At 42.8% G+C, this 12,635-nt stretch overlaps 1 protein-coding gene across 1 annotated transcript; it reads right to left on the reverse strand.

The window, feature by feature from the left end:
- Nucleotides 1-2,258: 2,258 nt before the first annotated feature.
- CSGALNACT1 (chondroitin sulfate N-acetylgalactosaminyltransferase 1) lies at nt 2,259-12,178 on the reverse strand. The gene is made up of 7 exons (XM_088531577.1): nt 11,479-12,178; nt 7,916-8,132; nt 6,651-6,752; nt 5,931-6,109; nt 5,491-5,585; nt 3,366-3,447; nt 2,259-2,983 (listed from the first exon to the last, which is right to left on the reverse strand). Exons 1-7 carry the CDS (start codon nt 12,110-12,112, stop codon nt 2,700-2,702), a joined length of 1,593 nt encoding a protein of 530 aa, XP_088387703.1. The 5' UTR covers nt 12,113-12,178; the 3' UTR covers nt 2,259-2,699.
- Nucleotides 12,179-12,635: the final 457 nt, after the last annotated feature.

Below are 12,635 nucleotides of genomic sequence, written 5' to 3' on the forward strand. Positions count from 1 at the left end.
ATGCTGTGCCCTTGGAAACAGGTGTGTTTAGCAAAACATCCTCGGTGACCCTAAATGAAACCTGCCTGTGAAATGAGATTTTCACGAAACGTGCATTTTTTTTAACTCCTCTAGTCTCTGAATACAGATATACACTTGTTTATCCTGTGTCTAATCACACAATGGCCTTTCTACATGGACAGAGATCAACCAGGGAAGGAAGGGATGTGGGAATTTGTCTGAAAGTCAAATGTACGGAGTCTAAGCGACTTAAGAATTGGTGCCTCTATCAGTATTAGTTCAGTTTACAGAGGAGTATTTGCCAGTAAAGAATGTTATTTTCCAGAATGAAGTTATTTATTGCAAATTGCGTCCAAACCACTGGGATGTGTCGGGTGTGAACTTTAACTCAGATTTTTTCCTCTCAGGATAATGTTTTCCCTTTGTGTCGGTTCAAATACTCTTTACATATACAACTGAGGCTATACATTGAAATGCCAATTTGAAGGGGCTACTTCTGCCACCACTTTCAAATCTCAGTCCTTCTAAAATCTCCCTTTGGCCTATGACAGGATCCAGAGTCAAGACAGGACTTGGAGGGTATGTTCACCTGCATTCTGCAGGATACAGATTAAAAGAAAGTCTTGTGATCATTTGGTCTTAAAATTCACGGCTATGTTAGTAAGTCATTTCCATGCAAAGGAAGGAAGCTGAAATCTGCACTCCAGTTAGAGCAGGTTTAACTTGCTAGAGATAAAGCCCTGACGTAAAGTGAGCTTTTGAATGTAACAACACTCTCTCAGGGCAAATGAATTATGGAGTTTCTTGAGCGTTTTGATATCCCATGTATCAAATAGCTATTTTCAAGATAATCTGCATCATCAACCACAGGCAAGAGCCATTCATGGCTTACTGAACCGTTTTCTTTGGATAAACATAGCCAAAAAAAGGTTGTTCGGCAATCTGTATCTCTAGAAAAAAGTTAGCATCTGTTGCCAAGTGAAGAGCACCTATCCTGTGCGTTTGAGGAAACCAGACTTGGTGTTGAAAGACTCTTTGCTTCACATAACTGCTGTGAAGAAAACCTGAAGTTTATTACACTTATGTTCCGACACTGGCTGCAATGGCATCACCCTTGCTAGAATGGCTGCCCTCCAGACACCTTCAAGATTCTTCTATTTTTTGGGGACCTTTGGGGATATTTGGTATTTTGCAAGGGTAGCGCAATGAAGATCTCTTGCATCTAACAAAAGGCAAACAAACACGTGTCTTCCTGATTTCAGACTACCTCAAATTAACCTGCAGCTGTAAAACAAAGTGACTGCTGGAAAAAACAGCATTTAGGTAGGGAAATAGGATTGCCAAGTCCATACATTTTTCTGTTGGCTAGTAAATTAAAAATGATAAACAGCAGTCACATTAAGAGAAAATGCTTTGTAGTAACAATAATTCATGTTTTCAACAGTTCTAGGCAATTGAAAAAATCTACTAAAAAGGAGAGTAATTTCTAGGATGAGCCTATAATTACCATAAGAGCATTTGCAGGGTCCAGGAATCAATCACAAAAAGTCATTTATTTTGTTAACTATAAAAAACTTCCTAAGCCCTGGGAAAAACTCTAGATTTGGTTGAGAAGAAATGCTTTGGTATAATGTCACAAAATGTTCATTCGTTTGGTAGCTGGCATTCAGTTTAAAGTCTCCCGCTAAATCTGTGCTGCAAGTTGAAATATCTTCCCGTTTCTTCAGAACAGTAAAGCTTCTTCCTTGCAGCACTTCAGTTCTGCAGAAAAATCACTTGATTTCTCCGAACCAAATTCCTATCCACGAGAAGAACAACAGATTGGCAGCTTATTTTCCAAATATTGGAAGCCTGTGTTGTTTCCTTATAAGGCCAGAAGTAAAAAACCTGAATAGGAAAAAGTAATTCCCAAACAAAACAATCTTAATTTAAAATAAATCTCAAAATACTTACAGTATTCTAAATTAAAAAAAAAAAAAGAACACCATCATCTTGAGTTGATAGAGATATGGCTCATTGCTTTGGGTTCACTGTCCACAGCACAAAATGAATTACCGTCTGTTTTTTTTTTGGGGGGGTCACACTTGGCTGCTGGGTCCTGCTTTTTGCGGACAGTTAGAAAGCACTTTGTGTGATGCCTCTTGTCTCTGAAGGAACTGGGAATAACTTTTCGGAAAGTCCTTAAGTAAAAAACATTTTGGTCACTCCAGTTTAACCACTGCAACAGCCAGAGCTCTGCTTCTCCAAGAAGCAGCTCTGTACTTACTAGAAAGTAGCCCTTTTTGAATATATCAGACGTAAAAAAACAACTCCTCATTACTGGCCCTTTCGAAGGTCAGTCCTTGAAGTAACTTGAAGCAATCTTACGAATGTTTCAAGAGAGCAGAGCACATCCACTTGTTACTGCGAAGATCACGCTGGCATTTATGTAACATTCACAGCTTCCATAGCCTGCGTACCCTTGAGTCTCATCAACTATTCCCATCTTCCCCAGTGGAAGAAGCAGCTGTGGGACTGGCAGGCTAATAGAGTACTTAAAAGCCCTACTAAGAAAACCCAGAAGACAAACAATTTCCCTCATCTTCCTTTGCCATTGGCCGGCTGGAAGCTTCATTCTCCTTCAGTCTTATTCTTGGTAGCAGTTCTTTTCCACAACGCCCTGAAGTCCGTTTGGAGGCTTTTTGTCTGTCTTTCGGGCTTCATGTCTTTTTACTGCTCAGCTTCTGCCTGTGGAGGTGGGTCTCAATCTCTTGCCTGAAAACCAGCATTCCCAGCTGGCCATGAGAAGCCTCGTTCATGGCCTTGGACTGCATGCACATTTTGTACTGCTCTGGGGTCAGCTCATCCGGACATCGCTTCTCATGCCAGAGGTGGAAGAGACTCCTGACAGGTGTTCTGACCACGATGAGGTTGCTGTGGAGGTATTTGCGGTACAGGTGCACATCTTCTCCACCCCAGCCTTTAATGTCCAGATCAAAGCCACCTGGCACAAAGAAAATCCAAAATGACATTGGAAATGCATGCTTTCCACTTGCAGACTTGATACTGCTGTATTTTATGGGTCCGGTTAGCTCTTTCAAGGAGCCACAGTCCCTCGCAACATCATAAATTATCCAAATTCTTCAACTTAAATAGAATCTTTTACCATCATGCAAAAGTGCTCTATTTGTCCTGAGCAGGGCTTAGTTTCTGGTAGCCCCTATGGCACCTGGGAATGGTCTGAAAGTGTAGTCAGAGCATTGCTGAGAGCACTGCTGCTAAAGAGGGGCATAAATTTCCCCTCAGTTCCCCTTCAGAGAGAAGCTGATCACAGTTTTTTATGTTTTAGTACAAAGGTTGATGTATTTTAATGCAATTTTTCTTACCAATGTTGATAAAATCAGATCTGTACTGGCAGGTCATCCCAAACCCGAAGTCTCTCCAAAATCCAGTTTCTTTTTTAATAATCTGCATGGGGAAAATTATCATTTATATGGGAGCAAAAACACTTTCGGTCTGAGCAAGAGAGAAATAAGCTTCTGGGTGTGGAAATAAGAGCATTTTATTCTATTCCATCTTATTCTGCTCCACATAAAACCACTGAGGGACCCGATCCAATTTCTGTAGATGCTCATTGCATACTCCTGCCCAAAATACCAGTTTTGTCTTTAGCTATTACAGATAAAACCGTTGATCTGGAATGGTCAGGTTTGACTTTACCCCTTGGAACAAGTGCTGCTGTAGACTGAGTACAGCAATATCACCTCAATCTCTGGCGTTTTCCTTTTTCACAGGCAAAATTTCCTCCTAAATTAAGTTTCTTTCTGCACGATTCAAAGCTGACACAGAAAATGTACTGGTAAGTCAAGGAAGCCAGACTGTGCTGCAGAGCAGATGGTGGCATCTACATTCTGGACCACAAGAGCGCTAGGAGAAAATAGCAGTTCTAATCTGATCACACAACTGACAGCTTTTTGATCTCCGAAATTTTGACAAAAATTAGGGAAGTGGTGAAAATAATTTTCCATTACAGAATTACTGCCAAAGGAAAAAAAAAATTCAACTCCAACTGCAGTTCAGAAGTGTCAGGTGGGGATTATATACGCCATCAAATCCTCTATCACAATGCATTTGCAGTCTACACTGTGAAGATGGACTATGGAAACATCATGTATTATTCCAGGTAGTAAATCACTGCAGTGAGACACCGTGGCTGGCATTTCCAAAAGCAGATATCCAAGGTTAGATCCGAAGGTCATCATGTAACCCAATGTGCTGAAACACCCAAGAGTTGCAAGAGATTGGAAAAGACATGTAATCCTACAAGCCACTCAGCAGTACTGCACACTCCTGCTTATGCAATGACTCTTGAGCAGCTATTTTTGAAAATTTTGCCTTCACTTGCCACAAAATTACAGAAGCAGATGAGACAGGGTTTCCATTTCTAAACATACAAATCCCAGCATTTCTTTAATCAAAAAACCCGATTTCCAGGTGAGATAAAATTCCTCCCAACATCCTCTTTCTCTGTCCCATTTCTCCTTTTTGCTCATAAACCTTGCCATTTGGGGGACTTTTTTATTTTTCTGTTCCAATTGCTATCCCTTTCTTTTCTCATTTCTCCTTTCTTTGACAAACTCAAACCACTGCAAAAGCCGCTTAAGAGAAAAGAAGAGCGTACCCATCAGGTCTGCACTGTAACAGGAAATCTTCATCATGATGCCGTTATGCCAAGCTATTTGTATGCATCAGCATTATTATTTCCCATTAGTGCAAGTGGCTGCTGCACAAATCAATTGCTTTCAAAGCTTTCTGAAGGTTCATTTCTCAGCAACCTGGATACAGACAGCTAAGTCTGTCTTGTTTTAATGGCACAGACCTGGCCTTATGCCCAGGAACTCATGTGGGCCGAATATATAAAAAAATGCATAAAATGAGATTGGCAGTACTTCTTTAAATTGAGAAGCTTTTTGACATGAGCATCACATTTTACAACTCAAGCATTAGCTATAAATATTTGCATAATTCTGACAACAGGTTCTGTGCAGTTTATGCTAGCTTGAGAACTAAACACTATTTCCTCTCCTAAGTGCAAGCATGAGAATCTCTAAATGATTCCCATCAGAGAAAGAAGAGAGAACTGAGAACAGTTATGGAGGTTGGGATATTCTGGAGATAGGATGGTTGATTTTAGGGTAGGTTGGCTGGTTAGATTTTAGGATAGGTTGGCTGTATACATAAAGACACTCCTATCACTCCTTTAGTGTCCACACAGTGCAGTGCCAGAGCATAGGAGGATGGAGAAGGCAGCCAAGCAACTGCTGGGATTCACCTGAACTTGCTGGCCCAAGCTGTGAGACAACTGCAGTGGTTTATTTTATCTGTGCAGGACATCACTTTGCACAGGAATAGGGAAACACCACCCCAGAGTGCGCGCAACCTTCAAAAATGAAAGCCTCGTCTCGGGAAAAGCAGGAACAGGTAGGGAATGTTAAAGGAACAGGTACTTACCAGCTGCTGTTCTAAGGGTGGGATGGAATCGTGGTGGCCATAAATTATACTGGGGTTATACTGGCTGAAGAGAACAGGATAAAACACTTTCTTGCCTAGAAAAGACAACAGATTCATTTTTTAAAACGCTGTATAAAGCACACTTCCCTTTTCTGTAAGATGCTGGATCAAACCCAGATGAGGTCACGCAAGGTATAGACTGAGCCTATATTCCTTGTATGGAAGAATCCAATCACAGGAGAAGCGGAGGAGCTACAATCTTTTGAAAGGCAATCACAAATGGAATTTCTATACGTGCCTTAATTAGCCCCTGCATTTCAGGAAAGATTTACAGCAGCTTCATTATCAATTCAAAGTCAAGCACACTCTGGTGAAGGCTATTACACTGTAACCAAAAATCTGCTGAAAAAAACTACTATGCATTTTGTAAGTCCCAGTACCTGGCTGTGTGTTCAATCTACAGGAGTTCAGGAATTCAGCTGTGAAGTATATGTCCACATCACAAAAAAAGAGAACAACGTTGTTTCCTTTCCAGACTCGAGCACCAACGTCTAATCCTTTTCCTCTTGAAAATTCTTCATTTAGCTGGATGAAGGTGAAGTTCTTGAAGTTGGCTGATCTGAGGAAAGGAAAAGCCCAGGAGACTCAACTGAAGAGCTGTTGTTGTGTTTTAGCGAAATATTCTATTTACCAAGTGACATTTGTATTTGCAAATGAAAAAAAAAAATCTGTGATTCTCAAAGCCTTCAAGATGGCAAATCCGGTACTTATAAAACTACATTTGAAATTGCTTTGAGGAAATATTCACCGTTTGTGCAGGAAGAGAGCAATCGGGTACCCATTTTAACATGCAAAGAAAATGAAAAAAAATGCTTTATATCCTAATTTTTTAACACCTGTCATAGCAAGTGCTAGACCTAAGCTAAAAGGAATAAAATAGAACACAATTGCAAAGCTGGAACTCACTGCACTGAAGTAAATCTTTGTGATTCTGGAGACTAACACCACAAAATCAAAGGTGTAGGTATGCAGGATGGGATTCTGGCTTTTCCAGTGAAGTCAAGAACTTTTTGGCACTTCTAAGAATTTGAAAAAATACCTAGTCCTCTAAACTATGGTGTGAACACTGTGTATGAACAGTCAGATATTCAGGCACTTACTTGGAGGTGTTTTCAAGTATTGATTTGACTTCATTCATTTGTTCTTTTCCAAAGTAAACTACAGTGAGGTGAATTCTCCCATCCTGCTGAATGCCCATTTCCCTAGAAAATAAAGACAGATTTAGGACTTCCCAGAAATTTGCTTTCTTCAGAACACGATACCACATGGGAAGGCAGAGGAGGTTCCTGAGGGCATGAGTTGCTAAAAGAAGTCCTTGTACAGAAAAAGGGGCTCGCTGCCTCTAGCACATGGGACAGAAGACCGTAATGATCTTTGAGGCAGATCACAAACTTACTAGTGTCTAAGCAGCATGTGTTATATTAACAGGACATTATTAAAACAGCCTGTCTAGTGCTTTGGAAGATCAGGCATGTATAGAGTCTGAGAAGGAGGATTTTAAAGAAGCCATTCATACCTCTACTCTTAATATTGATTTCTAGTGAATATATATATATATATATATAAAATATGTTCCAGAGGTCAGATCTTTGGCATTGTGTAAAGGAGCCTTTCCTAAAATCTAACTATCAACTGGAGATCAATCCAGTTGCCTAAGGGCAGGATCAATCTGATCTAATGCTAGACATCATGCCTCATTTGTACAAAGATTTAATCTATGATCAACAGAGAGAGGAGCAACACCAGAGGGTGATTTATCCCATCCTAAAAGAAGTCATTTAGGTGGCTAATCCAGACAAGAAGCCTATTTTTAGATGGTTGAGGTTAGGCAAAAAAAAAAACTTTGTAAAAGTGGGTATCTTTGGCTAACACAGGCTTTTCTGGGCAGCCACATCTCAGTTAAATCTTACCTGTGAAGGCTGTCTCTATACTAAACAGAAAATGAGTTTAAAAGTAGCCACCCTTAACTTCAAATACATTTCTGCTTATCTTTGCTCTGGCAAAATATCTAGGAGTACTAATTCCCTTCTTTTTTCCTCTAGAAATATTCCTCTGCAACTACTGGCATGAAATTGTCAGCACACTGAAAGTACTCCCAAAAACCAGATTGAGAGACATAAACCACGTCCATGTAAATCAGAAACTCTGAGGGACTGCAATATAACTGATTTTACTGCTGAACATCATGCATTAAAAAGCCAAATGCTTTTCAGTTGCTCTCATCTTAAAATGATTTCTTAGTGGCGCAGTGAAACTTTAGGCAAAAGTAGCAGGATTTTTACCGAGTGAGCTCTCAATAAATCCCAAAATTGCATCTCACTGTCCAAATAAGAGAAAGCAAGGCAGCATTTGAAAGGGAACCCACCTGAAATTCTGCATGAATTGTCGAAATTTGCTGGCTCTCTTGGCCAAGGGGACAATGATATTAATAAGCGTGTCAGCCATATTGACATTTTCATTTTTCACTTTCATTACGGGACCAAACGGCCGGAATAAGACGATCTTCTTGAACTGGTGCTTTGCATCTCCTTTGAAAGTCAGCTCGTACAACGTGCCCTTGTCCTTTTCTGTGCGATAGATCCCTGCAAGAACACAAAGGGAAGGGATTTTTGATTTCAAGTTGGGCTCCTGGGGGGAAATAAGACACAAGCCAAGCACAGCTGAAAAGGCAGCAGAGCTACGAGACATTTTACTTCTCAAGCAGTGTGTGATCCACCATCACTTGGAGGAGGTTCAGTGTGGCACGGAGATGACTCCAGCCTCCAGGAGGCACTTGCTCTTCTCATGGATACACTCCTAGACTTGGCTGAGTTACACCCCCTTGAAGGTTGCTCTTTGCTCATACACATGGCAGCCCAGCAGCCACACCGTCCTTAACACTGGTCACTGTTTGCTTGGAAGGGTTTACATTTCCACATGGAATGCGCTCTTAAGATGCTCAGGGGTGAAACTGCTCGCATGCTGTGGGCTGATGTGAACTGTAAAAGCACTGGCCTGTGCTTCACTGAAACAAAGCTCTGAGACCTTAAACAAGACATAACTCGTCTAGCTGCTGTAGATTTTACCCATTCCAAGTGACACTTCAATCTCTGCAACATTGGTATGTTCAGAAGACCCAAAAGATTCATGAGGTGTGATTTTATCTGGCAAGAACTCTGTGGGTTGCCTCATCTTTTCTAAGTTTTTTATTTTAATGAGCACTTTGGCTGGTCTATGCAAGATAGATTTACTTATTCCCTTCATGCTTTATTTTTAATATAAGCTAATTCATCAAATGCTCCAATCTGCCAGTACGGTACATGGCTTCAAAGAGAAAATGCCATTTTTGTGAGCAGCTCCATCATTATTTCACCAACAATCTTTTAAAACTGCACCTTTGATTGCCCTGCTAGCTTTTTCTATACAGTCTGCCCAAGGTGCAGACCACAAACTATTTCTGAACTGGAACCTACCCTTGAGATCATCTGCTGGCTTAAGAGCCTCTGGATTTTCCTCCTCTTGATAATTAAAAAAAAGAAATCAGTGCCTTTGAGTTCCCCTTACCACCTTGTTCATAGGAAAAGCTTGTTGATGATCTGAGTATTTTGCTGGGTGTGATCATTGGCCCAGGCACTGCTTGAGGTGGCTGGTATTGGGAAGCTTGATAATAAGCTAAAGGAAGATCTAAATCAAATTGAATCTGCGTTTTCCCTAAAGACAAATTTCAAGGTCTGCTTTGTATGTTTGGAACAGTGGACAGACATTTCTCCTCACAGCAGAGAGCTAAATCAAAGAAGCAATTTGATACCATTTAGCAAGCAGCACCTATAACACACATTTTCTATGCTTTTTCTAATGCCATAAGGATCTCTGCTTGCACCTATATAAGTTAATGAGCAGCCCAGAGCTGTTGACCGGCCTTCAACTGCAAACAGAGTGGTCCTTAAGCCTGCTTATAACATACAAAGATTCCTGGTCTCTTCCATGCTCTCCCTCAGTAACTCCACGGGGCAGAACACCAACTAACTCGATGCAGGATTGGGAGGAACACGGGAGCACAGTGGGGAGTTATAGCAGCTACACAGCCCTGTGCAGAGTGAAGCCGAAAGCAGAGCTGCAGCCAGATGGATCATTTGGGGCCCCAGGGAGAAGGTGTGGTTCACTCTGTTTGGAATAAGGAAAAAACGGAAAATTCCGCTGCGCGTCAGCTATTACTCGTGGAAAGAGAACTGTCTGGGAATCCTGTCCAAATTTTGTGTAGCAGCAAAGCTGCTGAGAGGGAGTTGTGCTCAGAGAGAAGGTGCTGGGGTCACAGCCTGATTCCCACGCGCAAGCGGCTCTGTCTAGAAACTGCAGAGCCACATGCGACGCTTATTTTAAGAGCCACAGAGACAAACAGTTTCCCCTGAGATGTAAAAAGGGCTTGAAGGAATATTTTCCCTCTGCGAAGACAAAGAGACAGGCACAAAATGGGAAAGAGAAACATATCCTCCTTAACTTCCCTGCATTACACCATCCCACTGAGTATTGGTATATATTGCACCATCCAAGGGATGGCAGGTACCAGATGTGATCCATAGGGATAAAAAAAAAAAAAACCCAAAATGCTCCCCCTAACACATAAAACCCCAAGCAAACAAGACTGCTTATTATCACCCCAGTAGACAAGTGAGACCCAGGATCAAAAACACACTTCAGACAACAGGAGTAAAGCAGCTACCGAAGGCTTTTCTGAGTTGGGCATAACGAAAGATACAAGACTGACAAACCAACAGCAGCAGTTTGGGTTTCTAACCCTGTCTGTGACACCAATTCTGTAATTTTCACCTCACCACATCCCTCCATCTGGCCAGCCTTAAGACGTGAGTGTGTACCTTTAGCCTATGGGATGCATACTGTCTGTGTGCTGTTATTTCTAAAGGTAAAGTGTTATTATTTTCTGGGGAAGGCTGGGCCCCTCTCCCAGAAAGTTCCAGCTACCCTGGGCAGCTCCCAAGGAATCCAGCCAAGGAATCCAGCCTGTTACTAACTTTTAATGCAGATTGTGGTATCTGCACAAGGTTGTCATCCAAACAAGCCCTGGGTCCAATCCATACTTGGAATGCAGACTGAGACAGAAAATTCAAGTCCCCTCCTCCTCCTTCTCATATTATACACAGCAATGAATCTCTTTGTACCTTGATCAGCAGTTTTTGTCCCTGCTGGACAGGGAAGATACTTTCATGTTGCTCCAAAACTCACTCCAGTTGCCTCCACAGAGGCTGACAACACCAGCAGAGAGGCTGTGGCCAAAGTGGAAAGTGACATTAAAATATTTCTCCGATATGAAATCCAATAAAATAGCTCGACAAACGTGTTGCCCCAGAAAATCTTCACAGACCCAAGTACTGTTCCAAATTCAGCACCCTGTCTATCAAGCCCAGGGACAACGTCCTCCTACTGCTTCAACCTTCCCATCTGCAAAGCAAGAGTAAAGCTACCATTCCCTTTAACAGATGATTTCAGATTCCATATCAGATGACATAAATCAAGAGCTGACTGCTGTTGCTATTAAAAGTAGCACTTCGGAAGTGTACACTTATTGTCTCCATATTACATGTATGGCTGATGACAAAACTCTGTTTAGCTCTTTTTGGTATCGGAGGGCTAAAAGCTTGTGCGCTACGCCCAGTATAAGAATTCCCCTAAAACTTTCTGGGTTTTGTTTCATTTTTAGCTACAGGTGATAACAGCTAAGCTAACTGAGCACTTCAGTTGCTGTCCTTAAAACCTACCTTGCCTCTCTGCTGAAGTAGCGCAGGTGGGACCAGGGTAACACCAGAGCTGGAGCCTCACTGAGTCTCAGCACTAGCTAGACCCAAACTTCAGCCTTGAACCCGTCTCCTTGGGCCCTGCTGCCACGCAAGGGCCCCTTGCAAAGCCTCTCTAACCTGCTGTTTGCGTACCAACCTTCGACGAAGTCAGAGGCTGTGAACACCCGCTGCCTTGCGTTGCCGTCCGCCTCCGGGTGGTTCAGGCTGCCAAGAGCCAACTCGATCACCTCTGTCAGCTCATCGCGCCTGTCCCTCCTGACGGGCTTCTCTTCTGGGTGGCGCGTGAGCCCCATTTCCAGCTGGTACACCTTCTGCAGGGTAAAGCTCTCAAAGGGCACGACCGCGTACTCGGTGGACAGCTTAAAGCCGCTGTGCACCTCCGCTTTGGCTATTTGGGAACGGAGGAAAGACAGCAGATCAGCCTGGACTTTTGCTGGATTGCTGTGGTCAATATGAACAGCCAAAGAGTCCGGCAACTGCTCCTGTACGTTCTTGAGCTGCTCATTTCTGCCTTGGAGCTCAGCCTTCAGCTGGGCAATTTGTTTCTTCAAGCTGATGATGTAGTCACGGTGCTGCTCTTCTCGTTCCTGCAGAACAGCTTCGTAACCCTCCTTGCTGGTCGGGCTGTGGGCCCGAGGCAAGGCGAGCTGCTCGTCATCCCCCTTGGGTGTGCAAGCCAACATATAAACAATGGACACGGAGCAACAGGCCACCACGAGCAGACCTGCGAGCCGGGGAAGAAATACAAGAAATCCTCGTCGGAGCATCATCTCTCAAAAAGCAGAGGGTAACCCCACACCTGCAGCAGTTATTACATCCGTGCAGTGCCTCAGCAGCCCCTGGATTTGGACCACCCTTGCACAGATGGAACTGTCTCTCTCCAGCATTCACCCTGCAGGACCAAACGTCAGGCTACAGTGCAGATCAGGGACCCGCTCATCCTCCCGGCACCGCTGCCATTTGATCCGCTGCAGCTGACGGAGACTAAAGACCTGAAAAACAAAAGACAAGGACAGTCACGCAGGCATGTAAGAATTTGACCATTCAAGACAGGCCCTTGAGAGCATTCCAAAAGTTTATTGTCATTTGTTGACCATTCTGGTAGATCTCAGAGCTGTGGAAGTGCTCGGTGCCTTGGTAAGACCAAAAAGGTACTAAGACCCTTGGGCAGGAAATCCTGTTTTCATGTGCTTAATGTTAACAACATGATTAGGCCCATTGCCAATGGAAACCCCGTCCAAGTCTCAATGTTAGGCACACTTCAGAAACACTAGAAAGTTATCAGCAGTTATT

Source organism: Tinamus guttatus, unplaced genomic scaffold, assembly GCF_059628265.1.
Source record: "Tinamus guttatus ecotype Peru unplaced genomic scaffold, ASM5962826v1 Tinamus_guttatus_pri_ptg000423l, whole genome shotgun sequence".
NCBI lineage: Eukaryota > Metazoa > Chordata > Aves > Tinamiformes > Tinamidae > Tinamus > Tinamus guttatus.